Raw genomic sequence first — 25,449 nt, forward strand, 5'->3', positions numbered from 1 at the left:
ACCGAGATGGTTTGTTCTGCCTTTAAGTTACCTCCCACAGAGGTTTATGAGCCCCTCTGGTCCTCTTTGGGGTCCCTGAGGCCTCCTCAGGCCTCACAGGCTTCCCCCTGCACCCATTGTTGGAACAGATGGTGTATGCTGATTGGGAACATCCTGACAGGATTTTTGTTCTGCCTAAGAGGTTTTCCCATTTACAGGAGGAAAAGTTTGTTAAGAAATGGAGCATGCCAGCCATAGATGCAGCAGTTTCTTCCTTTAAACAAGAACTTAACTTGTCCAGTGGATAACGCACAGGGCTTGAAGGACCCTGTTGAAAAGAAACTGGAGTCACTATTAAAGCGGAGTTCCACCCAAAAATCGAACTTCCGCTTTTGGGGAAACCCCCCCCCGGTGTCACATTTGGCACCTTTCGGGGGAGCAGATACCTGTCTAATACAGGTATTTTGCTCCCACTTCGTCTTCCGGGCATAGATATCCGAGCCACACGCGGGTATCTACTCCACTTCCGGCGATTTCTCCGTCTCCCCCGCTGTCTTCTGGGAGACACACAGGTCCCAGAAGACAGCAGGGACCAGTGGGATCGCACAGCGTGAGTCGCGCATGCGCAGTAGGGAACCAGGAAGTGAAGCCGCAAGGCTTCATTTCCTGATTCCCTTACCTGAAGATTACCTGTGAACTCCACCCGAGAGCCGAGGGACAGGTTGGCTTCGGGTACCGACATCGCGGGCGCCCTGGACAGGTGAGTGTCCTTATTTTAAAAGTCAGCAGCTGCAGTATTTGTAGCTGCTGACTTAAAAAAAAAATTGGGCTGAACTCCGCTTTAAAGCCTTCCTTTTTTCTTTGGCCAGTTCAGCTATTCAGCCAGCTGTCGCAGCAATTGGAGTCTGCCAGTCCTTAAAGGATCAGGTCAGATGGCCTGACCGGCCTAGCCAAGAGGAGGATCCTGCTGAAAGCAGGGCAGATATACCTCGAGCACTGTGTTTTGCTGTAGATGCCTTAAAGGATACAGCAAGTTTCTCGTGTGGCTCTACTGTCTGTACACATGTACAGACTTCTATGGCTTAAGAACTGGTCAGCTGAACTTCCTTGTAAGAAGTTAATGGCAGGGTTGCCCTTCCATGGGGAATGTTTTTCTTTGGTGATGAATATATCCAAAGGATTTCCAGAGGGAGGAGCTCTCTAATTCCTGTGAGGAGAAGAACCAGGAGTCCCTCGTTTAAAACCTCAGGGACCGTTTCCTTAAGTGTCTCAGCACCAAGGCATTTCTACCACCAACAGGGTGCTAGAGCCAGGGGCAAGCCGCAGGGCCAGGGCCAAAAGAAACCCTGGGCTCAAAACTCTTCTAAACCTGGCACCAAGCCCTCCTTTTGAGGGGACGCCCCCACTTTGTGGACACTTGGAGAACAGTGGTTCAGGAAGAGTGGGTGACCTCAACCGTATCCCACGGTTACAAGCTGGAATTGCGGGGTTTACGCCTCAGAGGTTTCTAAGATCCAGCGTTCCTTCAGATCCTCTAAAAATAGACTTATTGTTTCTGGAACTAGATCATTTAGTGCATCAGGAAGTGATTAAACAAATTCCTGTATCCAAAAGGAGCTCAGGGTTTTATTCGAACCTGTTCATGGTTCAAAAGCCAAACAGGGATACAAGGCCCATTTTAGATCTAAGATCCCTGAGCCAGCATCTATTAATCCAGTCCTTTCGGATGGAGTCTGTCCATTCGGTAGTAGCCTCGCACCAGATGGGAGACCTCTTAGCCTCCATCGATATCAAGGAAGCGTATTTACACGTACCTATCTTTCAACCTCATCAGAGGTTCCTGCGATTTGCAGGAGAGGAACGTAATTTCCAGTTTGTGTCCCTGCTCTTCGGGCTTGCCACAGCACCCCGGGTGTTTATAAAGGTCCTAGCACCAGTACTGGGTCTTTTAAGGGCCCAGGGAATCTTGGTGCGCGGATACTTGGACGATCTCCTCCTCAGAGATCACTCACTACAGGCTCTAGAACAGAGCGTGGCCTACATAGTACGGTATTTAGAAAGCCTGGGCTGGGTCATAAACACCAAAAAGTCTGCTTTGAGTCCAGCTCAGAGTCTGAAGTATTTAGGTCTGATCTTAGATACGGTCCAGGCAAGGGTATTTTTTGCCACCCTTAAGGATCTTCGCCCCGAAGGATCAGGTGCGTCAGATAAGGGGCACTAGGCAACTCTCGGTCCGGCTCTGTATGAGTCTTCTGGGAAGCATGGCATCCTCCTTTGAGGCAGTGCCCTACACCCAATTCCATTCCAGGCCTATACAAGAAGACATTTTGTCGGCTTGGAACAAGAGAGTGCAAGCCCTGGATTATCCCATGTCCTTATCTCGTTGGGCGTGCTTAAGCCTAAGCTGGTGGTTGCAGGGTCAGAACCTGTGAAAGGGAAGATCCTTTCTCTCGGTGTCTTGGAGAGTACTGACTACAGACGCCAGTCTCTCGAGCTGGGGAGTGACCCTAGAGAGGTTCATAGCTCAGGGGAGATGGTCAACAGCAGAGTAGAGCCTGCCCATCAACATCCTGGAGTTGTGGTTAGGACATCTGGCCCTACGGTTCTGGATGGTGGAGCTGCAGGACTGCCCAATCAGGGTTCAGTCCGACAATTCCACTGTGGTGGCCTGTATAAACCACCAGGGCGGTACCTGGAGTCGTTCAGCTCAGAAAAAGGTGAACCACATATTAGCCTGGGCAGAGGGACATGTGCCGGTTCTATCAGCGGTCCATACCCTGGGGGTAGAGAACTAGAGGGCAGATTATCTCAGCCGCCAGCAGATCTGCCCGGGGGGAATGGTCCCTACACCCGAAGGTGTTCCAGGAAATTTGCCAGCATTGGGGATTGCCAGATGTTGATCTATTGACATCCAGGTTCAACAACAAGCTACATCAGTTTGTGTCCCGAACAAGGGATCCCCTGGCAATTGGAGCAGATGCTCTGGTAGTTCCATGGAGCCAGTACTCCCTGGTTTATGCTTTCCCCGATCCCTCTTCTTCCACATTTGTTGCTCAGGATTCAGGGACAGGGGGTTCCAGTCATTCTGGTGGCACCAGCCTGGCCCAGAAGGCCCTGGTTCCCAGAGAGTGTGAGATTGGCAATAGACGGGCCATGGACGCTTCCGTGATACCCCGATCTACGTTCCAGAGAAGGGCAACAAAACTAATAAAGGGACTGGAGGACATTAGTTATGAGGAAAGGTTACAGTCACTGAACTTATCCTCTCTGGAGAAGAGACGCATGAGAGGAGATGTGATTTCATTGTACAAATACTAATACGTGGCTATTCAATAAAATTAGGAGAAAAGCTGTTTAACCTTAAACTGCGTAGAGGGTTCTTTACTGTAAGAGCGGTAAGCATTTGTGGAATTCTTATCCACAGGCAGTGGTCTCAGCAGGGAGCATCGATAATTTCAAAAAACTATTTGATAAGCACCTGAACAGCCACAACATACAGGGGTATACAATGTAACGCTTACATAAAATCACACACATAGGTTGGACTTTGTGGACTTGGGTCTTTTTTCAACCTCACCTACTATGTAACTATGTCTCAAGGTCCTATATTCCACCCCAATTTAGTCTCCAAATTTGACGGCATGGCTATTGAAGCCAGGGTGCTGAAGGATCGTGGCATCTCGGGACCTGTGGTGTCTACCCTAGTGAATGCTAGGAAAGCTGTCACTAGGAAGATCTATTATAAGGTCTGGAAGACTTATATTGCTTTGGTGTGAAGCCAGAATGGCATCCTCGTAAATACGTGATTGGGAGAATTCTCTCTATTGTACAGTCGGCAATGGAAATCAGATCAGCTTTGAGTACAATCAGAGGTTAGATTTCGGCCCAGTCGGTATTCTTCCAAAGGCCTTTAGCCTCCCATTCTCTAGTCCGAACCTTTATGCAGGGGACAACTCATTTGCTTCCCCCCATTAGGTCTCCTATGTGTCCTTGGAACTTAAATTTGGTGCTGTCTGTGTTACAGAAACAACCATTTGAGCCTATCAAGGAAATTCCATTAGTCTTGCTGTCACGCAAGCTAGTCTTTATGATGGCTATCACCTCGGCTAGAAGGGTGTTGGAATTGGCGGCCCTTTCATGTAGGGAACCATAACTAATTCTTCACCACGACAAGGTGGTGTTGCATCCTATTCGGCTTTTCATTTGAATCGGGACATTGTTTTGCCTTCTTTTTTTCTCTCAGCCTCGTTCGATGGCAGAGAGTCCTTGGACGCAGTGTGGGCAGTCAGAGTTTATTTGTCTAGATCTGCAGAGATCCGAGGATCAGACTCCTTTTTTGTGTTTCCAGAGCTTCCATTTCCAGTTGGGTCCGCCACTTGGTGTTTCAGGCCTATGGTCTGAAACGTAAGGCTCCTCCCTTCAGGGTGAGAGCTCATTCTACCAGGGGTGTGGGAACCTCCTGGGCTTGTCGCCATCAGGTATATGTGGATCAGATTTGTAAGATCTGTAACCTGGTCTTCAGTGCATTGCTCTGGGACCTCCCAGTAAATAATGAATAATAGCCTAGCTCTGTGTCCCATGATGTATGATAAAGAAAATAGGATTTTTTCATCATACTTACCTGTAAAATCCTTTTCTTTCAATACATCACGGGACACGGAGGTCCCTCCCCTCTTTTGAGGATTCAGTGCTTGCTAAAAAAATTGAAGTACTTCCTGTACGGGAGGGGTTATATAGGGGCGGACTTCCTGTCTAAGATTTTGTTTACCAGTGTCCATTCACCTGATATGGCATATAACTCAGTAAGTAAGGGGATCAGAAGAGTTGGGGGTTACTACTTGTTGTAATATGTTGGTAGATTTATGTGGGATTTTATATATATATATATATATATATATATATATATATATACACACATACAGTACAAGATTGACCAGGCCAGATTTCAGTTGACAATGGTTGAGTTGTCTGAGCCAAATCTAATTACACATATCAAAGAGAACTTGTTGATCCAAGGGGAAGTGGCCAAACAAGAAGGCTAGTATATTTATTGCATTCTCATATTTACTCTCTTGGATTTTATCATCTGTTGCAAGACTTTGTTCTGTGTTGGAAGTCAGTAAAGTGCATCTCTCTGGAAGAATTGGGTTGCTGCGGAAGATTACTTAATTAATTATCTACCCATTATATTATATCACTACACTACTTAGTGGGGAATAGCAGAGCTGGGGGTTACTACTGAGAAGGGGATCTGCTGAACGAGGGTACTAATAAACTGGGGGTCCTCTGAGTGCGGGGTACTACTAAGCCAGGGTTCTACTGGGCCCCTTGAAAACATATAGAAAATCAACACACACACAAAGGGCATCTGCCAAGCTTCATTAAAACCTAAAAAATCAGAACCCATCACCAACGTGACTATTTTTCATTACTGACGTTTTTATAAAGGTATTCATACTGGAGTCCATATATGATCTGCAAACTCTTCATAATATAAAATCCAGCCAATCCGATGTAGTAACAATCCACTAACGCGTTTTGGATAATGAAGCCTCAGTCATAGCTATTTATTATTATAGAATTTGCAGATCATATATGGACTCGGTGTGAAGACTTTTCTGATTGATTTTGGAGGGAGAACAGGAGCCCAGCTGTGAGATCGGCATTTCCACTTATTCCACCGACGGGGAGGAGGAGCTAAAACTCCAGTTATTTGTCATCTACTGAGATTTATTATATTTTTTTTCAACTTCTTTCCAACAGATGGATGTGATGTCAGGAATTCCTCGGAGAGACATCTTCTATTATCTGCTGATTGTAAGTCAGAAGATAATGTCATCACACAGGATCCTCCAGGAGGAAATCCAAATACACAAAATATACATCACAGACCTTCCTGTCCGGAGACATCAATGGATCCCTCTGATCAGGGGGAATCTTCTCATCAATCACATACTATGATTGTAAATATCCATGTAAGATCTCACACTGCAGATCGATCAACAGATCCTTCTAATCCCGAGGAATCTTCCTCACCCCATGAAGGAGATCACCGAGGTGACAATCTATTCTCATGTTCAGAGTGCGGGAAATCTTTCAATAAGAAATGTCATCTTGTTAGACATCAGAGAAATCACACGGGTAAGCTTCCCTATTCCTGTTCAGAGTGCGGGAAAACTTTCAAAGACAAAGGAGATCTTACTAAACATCACAAAATTCACACTGGTGAGTGTCCCTATTCATGTTCAGAGTGCGGGAAATCTTTCACTCAGAAAGGAAATCTTTTGCAACATCAGAAATATCACACAGAAGACCTTCTCCATACATGTTCAGAGTGCGGGAAAACTTTCAATAAGAAAATTGATTTTATTCAGCACCAGAGAGTCCACACCGGTGAGCGCCCCTTTTCATGTTCAGAGTGCGGGAAATCTTTCACTCGGAAAAATAACCTTTTGCGACATCAGAAATATCACATGGGGAAGCTTCCCTATACATGTTCAGAGTGCGGGAAATCTTTCCCTCAGAAAGGAAAACTTTTACAACATCAGAAATATCACACGGGTGAGCGTCCCTATACATGTTTAGAGTGCGGGAAATCTTTCTACAGCAAACATCATCTTATTAGACACCAGAAAATTCACACCGGAGAGCGTCCCTATTCATGTTCAGAGTGTGGGAAAGCTTTCTATGAAAAAGGGGAGCTTTCTAAACATCAAAAAATTCACACAGGTGAGCGTTCTTATTCATGTTCAGAGTGCGGGAAATTTTTCACTTTTAAAGGAGACCTTGTTTTACATCAGAGAATTCACACGGGTGAGCGTCCATATTCATGTTCAGAGTGTGGGAAATCTTTCACCCGGAAAAGTAATCTTTTGCAACATCAGAAACTTCACATGGCTGAGCTTCCCTATTCGTGTTCAGAGTGTGGGAAATCTTTCCCTCAGAAAGGAAAATTTTTGCAACATCAGAAATATCACACAGGTGAGCGTCCCTATACATGTTCAGAGTGCGGGAAATCTTACCAAAGCAAAAAGCATCTTATTAGACACCAGAAAATTCACACCTGTGAGCGTCCCTATTCATGTTCAGATTGTGGGAAAGCTTTCCATGAAAAAGGAGATCTTTCTAAACATCACAAAATTCACACGAGTGAGCGTTCTCATTCATGTTCAGAGTGCAGGAAATCATTCACTTTTAAAGGAGACCTTGTTACACATCAGAGAATTCACACAGGTGAGCGTCCATATTTGTGTTCAGAGTGCGGAAAATCTTTCCCTCAGATAGGAAAACTTTTGCAGCATCAGAAATATCACACAGGTGAACATCCCTATACATGTTCAGAGTGCGGGAAATCTTTCCACAGCAAATATCATCTTATTAGACATCAGAAAATTCACACAGGTGACCGTCCCTATTCATATTCAGAGTGTGGGAAATCTTATTGAACATAGTCTGGATGGTGGGAGGAGAGCTGTCGGAGAATGTAGTGTGGATGGTGGAGGAGAGCTGTCGGAGAATGTAGTGTGGATGGTGGAGGAGAGCTGTCGGAGAATGTAGTGTGGATGGTGGAGGAGATCTGTCGGAGAATGTAGTGTGGATGGTGGAGGAGAGCTGTCGGAGAATGTAGTGTGGATGGTGAGAGAACTGTCGGAGAATGTAGTGTGGATGGTGGGAGGAGATATGTCGGAGAATGTAGTGTGGAGGGTGGGAGGAGAGCTGTCGGAGAATGTAGTGTGGATGGTGGAGGAGATCTGTCGGAGAATGTAGTGTGGATGGTGGAGGAGAGCTGTCGGAGAATGTAGTGTGGATGGTGGAGGAGAGCTGTCGGAGAATGTAGTGTGGATGGTGGAGGAGATCTGTCGGAGAATGTAGTGTGGATGGTGGAGAAGATCTGTCAGAGAATGTAGTGTGGATGGTGGAGGAGAGCTGTCGCAGAATGTAATCTGGATGGTGAGAGGAGAGCTGTCGGAGAATGTAGTGTGGATGATGGGAGGAGATCTGTCGCAGAATGTAATCTGGATGGTGAGAGGAGAGCTGTCGGAGAATGTAGTGTGGATGGTGGGAGGAGATCTGTCGGAGAATATAGTGTGGATGGTGGAGGAGAGCTGTCGCAGAATGTAATCTGGATGGTGAGAGGAGAGCTGTCGGAGAATGTAGTGTGGATGATGGGAGGAGATCTGTCGCAGAATGTAATCTGGATGGTGAGAGGAGAGCTGTCGGAGAATGTAGTGTGGATGGTGGGAGGAGATCTGTCGGAGAATATAGTGTGGATGGTGGAGGAGAGCTGTCGCAGAATGTAATCTGGATGGTGAGAGGAGAGCTGTCGGAGAATGTAGTGTGGATGATGGGAGGAGATCTGTCGGAGAATGTAGTGTGGATAGTGGGAGGAGAGCTGTCGGAGAATGTAGTGTGGATGATGGAGGATAGCTGTCGGAGAATGTAGTGTGGATGATGGAGGATAGCTGTCGGAGAATGTAGTGTGGATGGTGGAGGAGATCTGTCGGAGAATGTAGTGTGGATGGTGGAGGAGAGCTGTCGGAGAATGTAATGTGGATGGTGAGAGGAGATCTGTTGGAGAATGTAGTGTGGATGGTGGAGGAGATCTGTCAGAGAATGTAGTGTGGATGGTGGGAGGAGAGCTATCGGGGAATGTAGTGTGGATGGTGGAGGAGAGCTGTCGGAGAATGTAGTGTGGATGATAGGAGGAGAGATGTCGGAGAATGTAGTGTGGATGGTGGAGGAGAGCTGTCGGAGAATGTAGTGTGGATGATAGGAGGAGAGATGTCGGAGAATGTAGTGTGGATGGTGGAAGGAGAGCTGTCGGAGAATGTAGTGTGGATGGTGGAGAATGTCGGAGAATGTAGTGTGAATGGTGGATGAGAGCTGTCGGAGAATGTAGTGTGGATGGTTGAGGAGATCTGTCGGAGAATATAGTGTGGATGGTGGGAGGAGAGCTGTCGGTGTGGATGGTGGAGGAGAGCTGTCGGAGAATGTAGTGTGGATGGTGGAGGAGAGCTGTCGGAGAATGTACTGTGGATGGTGGAGGAGAGCTGTCAGAAAATGTAGTGTGGATGATGGAGGAGAGCTGTCAGAGAATGTAGCGTGGATGGTGGAGGAGAGCTGTCGGAGAATGTAGTGTGGATGGTGGAGGAGATCTGTCGGAGAATGTAGCGTGGATGGTGGAGGAGAGCTGTCGGAGAATGTAGTGTGGATGGTGGAGGAGAGCTGTCGGAAAATGTAGTGTAGATGGTGGGAGGAGAGCTGTTGGTGTGGATGGTGGAGGAGAGCTGTCGGAGAATGTAGTGTGGATGGTGGGAGGAGAGCTGTCGGTGTGGATGGTGGAGGAGAGCTGTTGGAGAATGTAGTGTGGATGGTGGAGGAGAGCTGTCGGAGAATGTAGTGTGGATGGTGGAGGAGATCTGTCGGAGAATGTACTGTGGATGGTGGAGGAGAGCTGTCAGAAAATGTAGTGTGGATGATGGAGGAGAGCTGTCAGAGAATGTAGCATGGATGGTGGAGGAGAGCTGTCGGAGAATGTAGTGTGGATGGTGGAGGAGATCTGTCGGAGAATGTAGCGTGGATGGTGGAGGAGAGCTGTCGGAGAATGTAGTGTGGATGGTGGAGGAGAGCTGTCGGAAAATGTAGTGTGGATGGTGGGAGGAGAGCTGTTGGTGTGGATAGTGGAGGAGAGCTGTCGGAGAATGTAGTGTGAATGGTGGAGGAGAGCTTTCGGAGAATGTAGTGTTAATGGTGGAGGAGATCTGTCGGAGAATGTAGTGTGGATGGTGGAGGAGAGTTGTTGGAGAATGTAGTGTGGATGGTGGGAGGAGAACTGTCGGAGAATGTAGTGTGGATGGTGGAGGAGAGCTGTCGGAGAATGTAGTGTGGATGGTGGAGGAGAGCTGTCGGAGAATGTAGTGTGGATGGTGGGAGGAGAGCTGTCGGTGTGGATGGTGGAGGAGAGCTGTCGGAGAATGTAGTGTGGATGGTGGAGGAGAGCTGTCGGAGAATGTAGTGTGGATGGTGGAGGAGAGCTGTCGGAGAATGTAGTGGGGATGGTGGGAGGAGAGCTGTCGGAGAATGTAGTGGGGATGGTGGGAGGAGAGCTGTCGGAGAATGTAGTGTGGATGGTGGGAGGAGAGCTGTCGGTGTGGATGGTGGAGGAGAGCTGTCGGAGAATGTAGTGTGGATGGCGGAGGAGAGCTGTCGGAGAATGTAGTGTGGATGGTGGAGGAGAGCTGTCGGAGAATGTAGTGGGGATGGTGGGAGGAGAGCTGTCGGAGAATGTAGTGTGGGTGGTAGAGGAGATCTGTCGGAGAATGTAGTGTGGATGGTGGAGGAGAGCTGTCGGAGAATGTAGTGTGGCTGGTGGAGGAGATGGGATCTGCTGGACAATGTAGTGTGGATGGTAGGGGTGAGCTACCAGAGATTATTATATTGATGGGGGAGGTGGAACTCTATGTCCAGCCTCCTACTCCTCCAGCAATGCAGCCAATCACAAAGGGGGCCATTGTCTTAAAGGGCTAACATGCGGGTTGCTCACTTTTAGATTAACATGTTCATACGCTAGCAGCCACACCCCCAGTGTCCCCAGATGATTTATCTAGTGTTTCGCAGTACTGTCTCCTTGACCTCTAGTGTCCATCCAGCCTGTATCCAGCTCCTGTGTGTCTCGGTGATCTCAGCAGTTCCCAATGTCATCAGTCATTCCAGCCTTGTGCTCCCTGTGTACTCCAGCCTGGGATCGCGAGCCTTGCTCCTGTAATTGTCTTCTTCCTCTGTCTGTATCCTTTTTCAGTGACCCTGTGCATTTCTACCAGCATCCATTCTTCCTTCACCGCCTCTTCTCCCTCTGCACTTCAGTCAGTTACCTGCTTTTTTGCACCAATGTGTTTCCCTGTGAGTTCCAGCCAGCCTCCCATTACCAACACCTGTGCACTCCCAGTCTGTGTTTCTCCTCTCTGTGTTCCCGTACACTCCTACGGAGTTATGTACTTCCTTGCGTATGCACTACCCCAGCACTGCAAGGAACTTCTTTATTTCCTCCGTGCTTCCAGTGTGTTCTCTGTGTCTTGCCAGTACCTGAACATCAGCACCTGTGTTTCCCTACCAGCCACTTCTTGCTACACCCATGTACTTCTTGTTCTCTTCCTGCTTCAGTGATCCAAAGTGCCCTCTGCTACAACCTGTTTAATGTGACCTGTAATTCTGTGCAACCCCTCCCTTGCCCTGTGCATTTCTGCCTCCCAGCCTTCCCAGAAGAGTTGAAGCTGTTATAGCTGCAAAGGGTGGGCCAACTCAATATTGAACCCTACGGACTAAGACTGGGATGCCATTAAAGTTCATGTGTGTGTAAAGGCTGGCATCCCAATACTCCTGACAATGTAGTGTATATCTACAATTAATGTGTGTACTTTATAAATGTGTGCATCAATTTCAATTTGTTTTTCATTCTTTTCTTTTGCCATAATTATAAATGGGGATGAGCATAAGGTACCTGGGTTTGATTCAACGCAGGTTCAGCGAATGTTACTGAAGTTTGGATCCCTGAATACGAACCCCATTGAAGTCAGTGGGAGTGGAACTTTAGCTGTCAGTAATGGCCGTTTTCTGGGCTAATAGACATCGTACTAATGATCAGGACCCAGAACTTGAGATTCCGGGTCACCTGATCACTGTGATAGCCTCTAAATTGGCTATTAGTGATCAGTCACTGCATTTTTTTTTCTGAAAATGGAGGAGAGCTACATTCGATCTCTCACTGTCCTTGCACAGAAAAAAAGTGTGTATAATTAAATGAAATAATAATTTAAAAAATACCTAGATCTAGGTCAGTAACCAGGTTTTTGTTTGTGTGAAGGTCAGGGTCAGTATCTTTATTTTTTTTTTTTTTTTGGGGGGGGGGCAGAATTATTATTATTATTTTTTTTTTTTGTATCAGTGTGTTTTGGGTAGGATAGAAAAAAAGCAGAGTGGCATAGGAAGTCACTTGTGATCTTATTTTTAGTACCACGCTGTATTCTGTACAAATGCAAAAATGTCATTGCCGTGTTTTCAGAGACAGCAGCCAAACATGGCTCAGTGGCTGGAGAGTATGGAAGTAAATTAATTTGGGCCTTGATCAGCAATTTAAGTGGGAGCGATTATTTAATGTTTGTTCCTGAAATAACAAGAGAGTTTTATTTCATTGACAGCAGCCATTAATATTGTATAGACTTGCTTCCCTTTATGAAAGCATTTCTACTCCCCTGTGATGACTGCGAGTAGGCCGTGGCATATGGGCTTTTTTTCCTTTTTGTTTCATTTTCTTTCCATTTTGCATTTATTATCCTTCAATATCATCCCAATTGCATAAAGGTGTGTAACTACGATTGTTCTGTTCGTATTCCTTTTGGATTTCTCTGTAATACCTGATTATTCTTCAGCCCCTGTGTGGGTGACCTATATGCTTGCTTCTGATTTCTTATGTTGTGTCATAAAATCAATAAATACATTGAAACAAAAAAAAAACATTTGTGCTTGGTAACAGAATACTTTATTAATCCCGAAAGGCATATAGGCAAAAAGGAAAATGACCAGATACATCCTAAATTTAGAGTAATTTATCCAACTGTTCATCCAGAGCCTCTGGTTTATAGACCGGATACATCCTAAATATAGAATTATTTATCCAACTGTCCATCCAGAGCCTCTGGTTTATAGACCAGATACATCCTAAATATAGAGCCATTTATCCAACAGTCCATCCAGAGCCTCTGGTTTATAGACCTGATATATCCTAAATATAGAGCCATTTATCCAACTGTCCATCCAGAGCCTCTGGTTTATAGACCAGATACATCCTAAATATAGAGTAATTTATCCAACTGTCCATCCAGAGCCTCTGGTTTATAGACCAGATACATCCTAAATATAGAGTAATTTATCCAACTGTCCATCCAGAGCCTCTGGTTTATAGACCAGATACATCCTAAATATAGAACCATTTATCCAACTGTCCATCCAGAGCCTCTGGTTTATAGACTGTATACATCCTAAATATAAAGCCATTCATCCAACTGTCCATCCAGAGCCTCTGGTTTATAGACCAGATACATCCTAAATATAGAGCCATTTATCCAACTGTCCATCCAGAGCCTCTGGTTTATAGACCAGATACATCCTAAATATAGAACCATTTATCCAACTGTCCATCCAGAGCCTCTAGTTTATAGTCTAGATATACTGGACTGATTGCTGGGTACAGCAATCTTGGATGTGATATTAGCCGGCTCAGAGCTGTCACTCAAGTGAAATTCTATATCATTCATTTCCAACGTTAGTCCTCAGGTACCCCCAACAGGCCATATTTTAAATATTTTCCCTTAGATATAACACCTGTCATAAATACATAGCCATTGTCATGGATTATAAGCACTTGTGCAAGGTGAAGAAAAACCTGAAAACCTGACCTGTTGGAGATAATTGAGTACTGAGGTTGGGCAGCACTGCTCTACAGTATTCCCCATGTGCTCCTCCCCACTAGGGGTATACCTCCTGACTTAGGAATAGAGATGGGCTCGGGCATGTTTGGGATCCCACCTGCCCGATCCCGCCAGGAAGCCGACACTGCACACAGCTAATCATAGGCAGTGAGACATTTCTCGGTCTGCAGCTGCACAGATTGGGAAATGTCTCACTGCCTGTGATTAGCCGTGTGCAGTGTCGGCTTCCTGTCGGGATCAGGCATGTGGGGTTTTAAACAGGCCCAAGCCCATCTCTACTCAAGAATTTTAGTAAGAGGGGCACCCAAGGGAAAAGAGGATCTGTCTGTGCTCTTGCGGCCAAAAGTGGGTGTGTAATTTACACTGAATACTAAAAATAGACGGGACTACCCCTTTAATGACATTACTCTGAAGGTGGAGATCTTTTCCAATTACATTGATCGAGTGGAACATGGAGATAGGAAGAGTGTGATTTGTACAGACACAGGAAGTGATACTACAGCTGGGGAGGAAGTGATGTCAGGTGGTAACAGGAAGTGATATACAGACAGGAAGTGAGGTATCTTATGTACAGGAAGTGATGTAGGGGGTTAAATAGGAAGTTCTGGGTGAAAGGTGAGCCAGGAGGAAGTAGAGAGAAGCCGTTGGAAGTGGCAGCAGAGGAGGTAATAAGATATTATTATATATTTACACCCAGTAACCCCCCCCCCCGTCATGTCCGTCCTCTTCCTCCATAGTCACTGTGATGTCTTTTATCTCCAGCAGATGATGATACACACATATATACTCTATATTATATATTATAATTAATACAGTAACTGTACTGTCTGCAAACGGTTGACACTTTATAAATCATGTATAATAATAATATAAATATTACCTATATACTGTATAGAGTGATATATGGAAATATGATGTCTTTATAAATAGAACTTATCAATAACATTAAGATTTACCACCCCCCCCCCTTCATGACCAGGCCATTTTTTGAGATACGGCACTGCGTTACTTCAACTGAAAATCACGCGGTCATGCGGCACTGTACCTAAAGAAAACTGATGTCTTTTTTTTCCTCATAAATAGAGCTTTCTTTTGGTGGTATCTGCGTTTTTTATTTTTTGCGCTATAAACAAAAAAAAGAATGGACAATTTTGAAAACAAAAACAATATTTTTTACTTTCTGCTATAAAACATGCAATATATATATATATTTTTTTTAAAATCAAATTTTTTCATCAATTTTAGACCAATATGTATTCTGTTACATACAGTATCTTTGATAAAAAAAAATCCCAATAAGCGTATATTGATTGGTTTGCGCAAACGTTATAGCGTCTACAAACTATGCGATTTTTTTTTTAACTAATAACGGCGGCGATCAGCGACTTATAGCAGGAGCACAATATTGCGCAGGATAGGCGGGACACTAACTGACACTTTTTGGGGAACAAGTGACACTAATACAGCGATCGGTGTTAAAAAAATATGCACTGTCACTGTATATAATGACACTGGCTGGGAAGGGGTTAACATCAGGGGGATCAAAGGGTTAAATGTGGGCCTGACCAGTGCTTTACTACTGTGGGAGAGATGTTTGTACTAGGAGAAGGCATGGATCGGTTTAAGCAGAGACACAGGATCCATGTCTTCTGTTTTATTTTTTTTACTTCAGGTACTTATATAGCGCTGTCAATTTACGCAGCTCTTTACATATACATTGTGCATTCACATCAGTCCCTGCCCTCGAGGAGCTTACACTCTAAGGTCCCTCGCATTCATACATACTAGGGCCAATTTAGACAGGAACCTATTAACCTACCGGCATGTCTTTGGAGCGTGGGAGGAAACCGGAGTGCCCGGAGGAAACCCACGCAGGCACAGGGAGAACATGCAAACTCCAGGCAGGTTGTGTCGGGACAGACCGCCATTCTACCTGTACCGTAGCATCGGCATGTTTCTAATCACAGCCGGAGCGAGCCGCGGGAGGCGCTCTCGCGTGCCCCAAACCAGACAGAGCAGGATCACGTGATAGGTACACGATCCTGCGCAGGAGGGCCGCCTTGCCGCCGTATATCTACAGTATAAGGTCGGCAAAAGGTTAACTATAACATAATAATAATATATATTTTAAAGATTTATTGAAAAACACACATAGATAAAGGTTTTTATTTGTTGTATATTTACAATTTTGGGTATTGTAGTTTTTTTTGTTTTGTTTTGTTTTTTTTGCTGTTTTTTTAGCCATTCGTGGTTTTCATGTTGAATATATTTGGTATTTATTAACACAACATAAAAACACAAAACTGCCCTCACTTTTGGACGGAGGGATTCAAATTAATCTCTACTTGTCTATGAGTTCTAATGAACTAGCGAGGGCGCTATAGGATCTGTCTACAGAGATCAGAGTCTTGTACGGATCACATGATCTCATCAATGAGGAGGACCCGAGTCACATGACTGAGGGAATGTTGAAGGAGGATTCTAGCTAAGCCTAAATAGTACTAGAAATGCTCCCTCCACCCTCCAAACACCTCTATTAACCACTTCAATACAGGGCACTTAGACACCTTCCTGCACAGACCAATTTTCAGCTTTCAGCGCTGTCGCACTTTGAATGACAATTACACGGTCCATCCATCACTGTACCCAAACTAAATTTTATCATTTTGTTCCCACAAATAGAGCTTTCTTTTGGTGGAAAAGCGCTGCGGTTTTTATTTTTTGCTAAACAAATAAAAAAAGACTGAAAATTTTGAAAAAAATAACAGTTTTGCTTTTGTTTCTGTTATAAAATTTTGTAAATAAGTAAGTTTTCTCTTTCACTGATGGGCACTGATAAGGTGGCACAGATGAGGTGGCACCAATGAGCGGGCACTGACGATGGGCACTGACGGGCACTGATAATCGGCACTGATGGGCATTGATAATCGGCACTGATGGGTGGCACTGATATGCAGCACTGATGGGCATTGATAGGCGGCACTGATGGGCACTCGTGGGTGGCACTGGTGGGCACTGATAGGCGACACTGATGGGCACTGAAAGGTTGCAAAGATGGGTTGTTATGGGTGGCACTGCTGGGCACTGATAGACAGCACTGATGAGCATTGATACGCAGCACTGATATGAGGCACTGATAGGCATCCCTGGTGGCACTGGCAGTAGTAGGCATTGTGAGTGGGCACTGATTGGCAGCTGCCTGGGCATTGATTGGCAGCTGCCTGGGCGCAGATTAGTATTTCCCTGGGGGTCTAGGGGGGGCATACCTGGTGGTCCTGGGCGGCATGAGGGTGGTCCTGGGTGGGATCCGAGGGGGGGCTGCACTGATAAACAATCAGCACAGACCCCCCCTGTCAGGAGAGCAGCCGATCATAGTTACATAGTTACATAGTTAGTCAGGTTGAAAAAAGACACAAGTCCATCCAGTCCAACCACAAAAAAAAAAAAAAAAAACGTACAATCCAATATACCCAATACTATACCCACAGTTGATCCAGAGGAAGGCAAAAAACCCCAGCAGAGCATGCTCCAATTTGCTACAGCAGGGGAAAAAATTCCTTCCTGATCCCAGAGAGGCAATCGGCTCTCCTCTACTTGCGTCTGTCAGACGCGAATGAGGAAAAGCCGATCACCGGCTCTTCCTATTTATATCGTGATCAGCCATGATTGGATACGGCTGATCACGTGGTAAAGAGTCTCCGTCAGAGACTCTTTACCTAGATCGGAGTTGCGGTGTGTCAGACTGACACACCGCAACAACGATCGCCGCAATGCGCGCCCCCCGGGGGCGGCTTAATATCCTGATCACGTCATATGACGCCCAGTCAGGGTATTGAAACCACTTTGCCGACGTCATTCTGCCATATGGCGGGCGGCAAGTGGTTAACTATCCTGGGTAAAAAAAACAAATGTGTATACTTGCCTACTTTCAGCCCATTCTTGTCCAGTCACGTGATTCGGTTTCCATGTTTCAGCTAGCTGAAGCTTCAGGGGAGAGGAGGGACCACGAACAGTGGCTTCACCATGGAAGCCTATAGGCGATGTACAGTGCCTTGAAAAAGTATTCATACCCTTTGAAATTTTCCACATTTTGTCATGTTACAACCAAAAACCTAAATGTATTTTATGGGTATTTTATGTGATAGACCAACACAAAGTGGCACATAATTGTGAAGTGGAAGGAAAATGATAAATAGTTTTCAACATTTTTTACATATATGTGAAAAGTGTGGGGGGCATTTGTATGGCGCCCCCCTCAGTCAATACTTTGTAGAACCACCTTTTGCTGCAATTACAGCTACAAGTCTTTTTGGGGATGTCTCTACCAGCTTTGCACATCTAGAGAGGGACATTTTTGCCCATTCTTCTTTGTAAAATATCTCAAGCTCTGTCGGATTGGATGGAGAGCATCTGTGATCAGCAATTTTTCAAGTCTTGCCACAGATTCTCCATTGGATTTAGGTCTGGACTGTGACTGGGCAATTCTAACACACGAATATGCTTTGGTCTAAACCAGTGTTTCTCAGCTCCATTCCTCAAGGCACCCCAACAGGTCATGTTTTCAGGCTTTTCATTATTTTGCACAGGTGATTTGATCAGTTTCACTGCCTTAGTAATTCCCACAGCTGTTTCATCTGAGGGAAATCCTGAAAACATGACCTGTTGGGGTGCCTTGAGGACTGGAGTTGAGAAACACTGGTCTAAACCATTCCATTGTAGCTCTGGCTGTATGTTTCGGGTCGTTGTCCTGCTGGAAGGTGAACCTCCGCCCCAGTCTCAAGTCTTTTGCAGACTCTAACAGGTTTTCTTCTAAGATTGTCCTGTATTTGTCTCCATCCATCTTCCCATCAACTCTGACCAGCTTTCCTGTCCCTGCGGATGAAAAGCATCCCCACCACATGATTCTGCCACAGCCGTGTTTCACAGTGGGGATGGTGTGTTCAGGGTGATGTGCAGTGTTAGTTTTCCGCCACACGTAGCGTTTTGCTTTTAGGACAAAAAGTTCAGTTTTGGTCTCATCTGACCAGAGCACCTTCTTCCACATGTTTGCTTTGTCCCCAAATGGCTTCTCGCAAACTGCAAACGGACTCCTTATGACTTTCTTTCACCAATGTCTTTCTTCTTGTCACTCTTCCATAAAGGTCAGATTTGTGGAGAACACGACTAATAGTTGTCCTGTGGACAGATTCTCCCACCTGAGCTGTGGATCTCTGCAGCTCCTCCAGAGTTACCATGGACCTCTTGGCTCTTCTCTGATGAATGCTCTCTTTGTCCGGCCGGTCAGTTTAGGTGGACGGCCATGTCTTGGTAGGTTTGCAGTTGGGCCATACTCTTTCCATTTCCCGATGATGGATTGAACAGTGCTCCATGAGATGTTCAAAGCTTGGGAGATTTTTGTATAACCTAACCCTGCTTTATACTTCTCCACAACTTTATCCCTGACCTGTCTGGTGTGTTCGTTGGCCTTCATGATGCTGTTTGTTCACTAAGGTTCTCTAACAATCCTCTGAGGGCTTCACAGAACAATTGTATTTATACTGAGATTAAATTACACACAGGTGGACTCTATTTACCAATTAGGTGACTTCTGAAGGCAGTTGGTTCTACTAGATTTCAGTTAGGGGTATCGGAGTAAAGGGGGCTGAATACAAATGCCCTCCCACACTTTTCACATATTTATTTGTAAAAAAAAAAAAAATGAAAAACATTTATAATTTTCCTTCCACTTCACAGTTATGTGCCACTTTGTGTTGGTCTATCACATAAAATCTCAATTTAAAACAAATTACGTTTTTGGTTGTAACATGACAAAATGTGGAAAATGTCAAGGGGTATGAATACTTTTTCAATGGCTCCTGGCTTTCACAGCCATATGTGGGTACTTTCTCTATTCCCCTGCAAATGACATTGTATGACAAAGGGGATCCTGTGACCGGACCAATTAGGGCTGAAAATAGGTAAGTATATACATCTTTTTTTACACAGGTTCATTAGTATAGGTGTTAGGAGGGGGAAGGGAGCGTTTTTAAGACTAGTTAGCCTGTAGTTGGAATTCTACTTTAAATCTTACCCTGAAAATCATCTACCTGCTCACCGGAGAGATAAGAAGGATTCTGGGAGGTCACATGACATCACCCTTATCTCTAATAATAAAACACAGACCTGACCGGAGAGGTGAGGAGGATTCTGGGAGGTCACGGGACATTAGTGTTGTTCTTTCAATGCAGAGTTTTCCTCTGGTAAAGTCTGGTGACCATTTTGCCATTACAGTGCCTTCACCTCATTCCCTGAAACATGAGAGAATCAATGACTAGAAGATTCTAGAAGTCACCTACGATCATTGATCTGCTGACAGGAGAGGTGAGCGGTGCTGGGAATTCTGGGACATTATCCAGTAACAGACAAGGGATGTGTCTGGATGGTGACTGTATCATTGTGTGTGTCAGGTTCCTATAAGGTGTCAGGATGTCACTGTCTATTTCTCCATGGAGGAGTGGGAGTATTTAGAAGGTCACAAGGATCTCTACAAGGACATCATGATGAAGAATCAGCCGCCCCTCACATCACCGGGTAAGAGGAGTCTTTATTGTAAAGGAGAGAGCAGTACGGAGGGTCCACTTAGATCCCCCATCATCTGATAAACACATAGAAACAATGTATTCATTCAGTGTGTGTGTTTCCTACAGATGGATCCAGTAATGGGAACCCACCAGAGAGATGTCCCCGTCCTCTGTATTCCCGGGATTCCACACAGGAAGATCACACCATCCCTCACCATCATCAGGTAGGTAGGACGGAGCGACTAGAACTCAAATATGTTGTAAAATGCTACGCTTTGAGATAATGTTCTTCTTTGTCACCTCTTTCCTTTTCCTTATCGAAATTTGTTCTGTCATATTTGGGGTTTAGGCTGAAGAACTGAAAGACCTCAAAGTTGAGGTTAAAGTGGAAAAAGAAGAGATGTTTGGAGCTCAGCAGTCAATGGAGGAGAGAGGTCCTCTGTATTCCCGGGACTCCACACAGGAAGATCACACCATCCCTCACCATCATCAGGTAGATGGGGCTGAGCAATTAAAATTCAAAAGCTATGAGATGACATTTATGTCATTATGTCAGATGACATTTATGTCATATATGACATTTATGACATTTATGTCTCCATTTTATAATTGTATTTTTTCACCTTTGGGGTTTAGGGTGAGAGATGTCCCCCTCCTCTTTTTTTTTGGGATTCCATACAGAAGGATCACGCCATCCCTTATCAGGTTCTGGTAGGTAGGACTGGGCCTGTAGACCCAAATATGTATTCTAAGCCATGAGATTACATTTCTATGTAGTCTCTTGTTTTAACGCTTACTTCTACATCTTTGTTTTCTAGCTCTTTTGAGCACCCTACATTTTTTGTGTTTTTTTTTTTTCTATTTAATCAATATACGTTCTTTTTATCTGTGGGTCTTCAGTCAAGTCACATGTCATTGTGAGTTCTCTTCCTTCCTCCCACAGGAGGGTGTATAATGAATGAGGTGGTGCTGTTCTTTGCTCCTGTAAGTCCAGGCTGATATGATGATGTGCCACTAAGTAATGTGTCCTGGGCCTCCTAAGCTCACAGGAAATGCACAGTAGACCTGATTTAGTTCTGCTTCAGATCAGTAACACCCGCCAGTCTTGTCCCTCCCCCAGCCTGTGACTGGACAGTAAAGGCAGCAGACTGACAAGCTCACCTCTCTGTCACTCTGCCCCCCCCTATCGGTTCTTGTTAGAACTGCAGCGCAGCTGATTGGCTCATTGTTCTGCTTCCCCCTCTCCCAGTCTAAGCTTTTTTATGTACAGGTACTGCAAGACCTGATACCAGGTCCCATTCTGGTACTTACACTGCTTACATTAATAAAAAAAAACACTTTTAATTATGTAGGGAATGGAGCTGCTGTCATTTTTTTTTCATTTGTTTTAGTTGACTTTAATAGATGTTTTCTATTATTTTGGGGTTTAGGGTGAAGAACGGATTAATATAAAATCTGAGGTTAAAGAAGAAGAAGTAGAGTTGTATGTGGGGGGTGATCAGCCATCCATGGAGGAGGTTGGGATGAATATAAAAAGTGAACAGGAAGAAATTCCTCCACCTATCAACACAAGTAAGTATAGGCACTATGGAAGAAACAGGTCACAGTCTCATTTTACTTCTGAGTATAAGGGTTGTAATTTTAAGGAAAAATGTTAGATAATTAATGTTGGAGGACAGTGGTGAAGGTTCTGTAGGGGTAGCTTGGCACTAGGCAAGCACTACTAAGCGGCTGGGTCCCTAACTTAGGGCCCGCTGCAGAACAGAACCCTCCTAGAGACCATGCTTGGAACCACAATGTTCGAGCGCTCGAAAAATGAACAGGATGACATTTCTCCACCTATCGACACAAGTATAGACACTATGGAGGAAACAGGTTACAGTCTCATTTTACTTCTGAGTATAAGGATTATGGTTTACGGAAAAAGCTTAGATAATTAGCAGATCATCACATCATCCCGTTAGTAGGTGCTAAAAGGTTAAATTGTGTTTTCCTAATAAAGAGTGCTTAATAGGGTATTGGGGAGAGGAACAAAATGTACAATTCAGCTAACTTTTGATATCATGGAGTGAAGCAGTGGTGGTTGGTGCTCAAATCTTTTGGGGGGCGCAAACAAACTGAAAGATTCTGAAAAATATTGAAAAAACCCATCAATTGCAGCCTCACTGTGACAATCATATGCAGCCACTGTGCCATCATATGCAGCCACTGTGCCATCAATAGCAACCTCTGTGCCCATCAAATGCAGTCACTGTGCCCATCAAATGCAGCCACTGTTACCATCAAATGCAGCCACTGTGCCCATCAAATGCAGCCGCTGTGCCCATCAAATGCAGCCACTGTGCCCATCAAATGCAGTCACTGTGCCCATCAAATGCAGTCACTGTTACCATCAAATGCAGCCACTGTTACCATCAAATGCAGCCGCTGTTACCATCAAATGCAGCCGCTGTACCCATCAAATGCAGCCACTGTGCCCATCAAATGCAGCCACTGTTACCATCAAATGCAGCCGCTGTGCCCATCAAATGCAGCCACTGTGCCCATCAAATGCAGCCACTGTGCCCATCAAATGCAATCACTGTGCCATCAATAGCAGCCACTGTGCCCATCCAATGCAGTCACTGTGCCATCAATAGCAACCACTGTGCCCATCAAATGCAGTCACTGTGCCCATCAAATGCAGCCACTCTTACCATCAAATGCAGCCACTGTGCCCATCAATAGCACCCACTGTGCCCATCAATTGCAGCCACTGTCCCATCAAATGCAGCCACTGTGCCCCATCATATGCAGCCACTGTGCCATCAAATGCAGCCACTGTGCCCATCAAATGCAACCACTGTGCCCATCAAGTGCAGCCACTGTGCCCATCAAATGCAGCCACTGTGCCCATCAAATGCAGCCACTGTGCCCATCAATTGTAGCCACTGTGCCATCAATAGCAGCTACTGTGCCCATCAAGTGCAGCCACTGTGCCCATCAAATGCAGTCACTGTGCCATCAAATGCAGCCACTGTGCCCATCAAATGCAGTCACTGTGCCATCAAATGCAGCCACTGTGCCCATCAAATGCAGTCACTGTGCCATCAATAGCAGCCACTGTGCCCATCAAGTGCAGCCACTGTGCCCATCAAATGCAGTCACTGTGCCATCAATAGCAGCCACTGTGCCATCAATAGCAGCCACTGTGCCCATCAAATGCAGTCACTGTGCCATCAATAGCAGCCACTGTGCCCATCAAATGCAGCCTTTGTGCCCATCAAAAGTTGCCACTGTGACCCCCCCGCCCACTCATTGTCTGGCCGGCACTTACCCTATCTTGGCTATGCATGAATCTATCCATTATTCATAGAGGGGGTGGCTGGAGAGAGGGGGGCGGCACCCATGCGCCCTTAATGGACATGCCTCCCTTGGGAAGTAAGATAAGGGGGAACAGCCAGTTTGGGAGAGGGAATGGTGGTGGCTGGTAAAGGATGTCCTGTAGGTAGGGGTAGCTTGGTATTTTGTGATCACTACCAAGTGGTTAGGTCCCTAAGTTAGGGCCCACTGTAGAGCAGAACCCTCCTAAGAAAAGTGCCTGGAAGGACAGTGTGCAAGGCCTTGCAAAGTAAGTGTGGTGGTTCCCCTCTTTGCCTTTGGGTTGGACGGGGTGAAGTGTACAGTGCACAGTGTTGTGAAGAGCTGGTGGAGGACAATCAGCGCTCAGTGCGGAGGGATGTGGGCAGACCATGTTCTTTATCTTCACCGTAATGCGTTGCCAGGACAGACCTGATGGACGTGGGGAAGCTTTGCAAACATAGCAGCTGTGGCAGCCTACACTGACAAAACTGCCAAATGCACGCCTAGAAGGATGCCCTGCAAACACAGTTGATGGCTGCAGGATGTGTGTGCTAACGAGATCAGCTGGTGAACTGCTTCCTGTGTCTTCACATCCCAAATCTTCATACCAGGAAGTCATGAACTTCTCTATGTGTAGCACTGCCCCCGCAGGGGCTGCTGGTAACTGGCTCCCCTACTCCTGCGCAGTCAGGAAGAGAGCGGGTGCTCAGTCTCAGCACAGTCTCCCTTATCATGTGACATCACATGACCAGAACAGGGAAGGAGAAGCTGCCTCTAATCTGAGCAGACACCATGTAAAGAACATGTGATCCTTGCGCGCTTGGGAGGGGGTGGGGGTGGGACAGCTCAGCTTTAGACCTCCCCTCTCCTCCTCAGACCTCCTTAGTCTCCTCCCTCTCTTACGATGGGTTCACATTTGTGTGTTGGAGGAACACGCACTAAATCACATGCGTTCCTGCAATGCACAAAAACACACAGCCCTTTTGCAGTCGAGCAAAAAGCGCCATTAATTCTGACTGTCATCCCCATGTACCTTGCCAGCGTATGCACTTTTGCGCATGTTCATCTGCATCAAAACGCAGAATGATAAATGAATATGCATTTTACTGTGGCATGATTTTTTTTAAATCCGCCTGCACTTTGGTCAAGTCAGCCTGGCTGGAGCTGTAGGCTCCTTGCTTATCTCTGTCACCTCCATAGTTGTCTTAATTGTTGGTGTCAGTAGTTGGGAGTGGGGGTTCTGTCAGTGTGGGGTATCAGTGGCAGGAAGGGGTGGGTCTGTCCCAGTGTTAGGGGTGGGGGTGTCAGTCTGTATGTGGAGGACGTCTGTCAGTCTGGGGTGGAAGTAGTTGGTGGTGGAAGTTGTCAGTCTGGGGGAGTCCTATCCCCATACAGTTAGAACACACTGAGGGAACACACATTTAACTCCTTGATCGCTCCCTAGTGTTAACCCCTTCCCTACCAGTGTCATTTACACAGTAATCAGTGCATTTTTATAGCACTAATCGCTGTATAAATGTCAGTAGTCCCAAAAATGTGTCAAAAGTGTCCGATCTGTTCGTCGCAATGTCGCAGTACCACTAAAAATCGCTGATCACCGCCATTACTCGTAAAAAAATAAAATAAAATAAAAATGCCATAAATCTTTCCCATAGTTTGTAGACACTATAACTTTTGCACAAACCAATCAATATACGCTTATTGCGATTTTTTTTTTTTTTTTAATCAAAAATATGTAGACGAATACATATTGGCCTAAACTGATGAAGAAATGTGTTTTTTAAAAACATTTTTATGTTTGATATAAGGTTCATTAGGTCTACAACATAACTCTATAAGTCCAGACAAGTAATTGTTATGATTAATTTGTTACCACCATAGACACACATTGTCCTGCTACCTTCTAGCCATTCACAATTCCCTCATGTAGGGGCAACAGTGCAATGTTTACTACAGGCTGGGGTGCAGAGCTGTGCCGGCCATTGTGTTCTGTTATCTATGGAAGCTGTGCCCCCCCCACTCACACACAATACACACGTTTTCAGCATGGCTCTTTATGTTGGAGCAGATGACAGAGAAGCAGA

General features: G+C 45.4%; 1 protein-coding gene across 1 annotated transcript in view; it reads left to right on the top strand.

Moving 5' to 3' along the window:
* The window catches only part of LOC141106871 (uncharacterized), a 54,578-nt gene that overhangs the window by 26,052 nt on the left and 3,077 nt on the right, over nucleotides 1–25,449 (top strand). The window contains 9 exon segments of the mRNA XM_073597799.1: nucleotides 3,812–3,867; nucleotides 5,745–7,421; nucleotides 19,691–19,794; nucleotides 19,796–19,823; nucleotides 19,910–20,033; nucleotides 20,150–20,247; nucleotides 20,373–20,516; nucleotides 20,660–20,734; nucleotides 21,454–21,595. Coding sequence (XP_073453900.1) covers nucleotides 3,812–3,867; nucleotides 5,745–7,421; nucleotides 19,691–19,794; nucleotides 19,796–19,823; nucleotides 19,910–20,033; nucleotides 20,150–20,247; nucleotides 20,373–20,516; nucleotides 20,660–20,734; nucleotides 21,454–21,595 — 2,448 coding nt within the window.

Source organism: Aquarana catesbeiana, linkage group LG08 (assembly GCF_042186555.1).
Source record: "Aquarana catesbeiana isolate 2022-GZ linkage group LG08, ASM4218655v1, whole genome shotgun sequence".
In the NCBI taxonomy this organism is placed as follows: domain Eukaryota; kingdom Metazoa; phylum Chordata; class Amphibia; order Anura; family Ranidae; genus Aquarana; species Aquarana catesbeiana.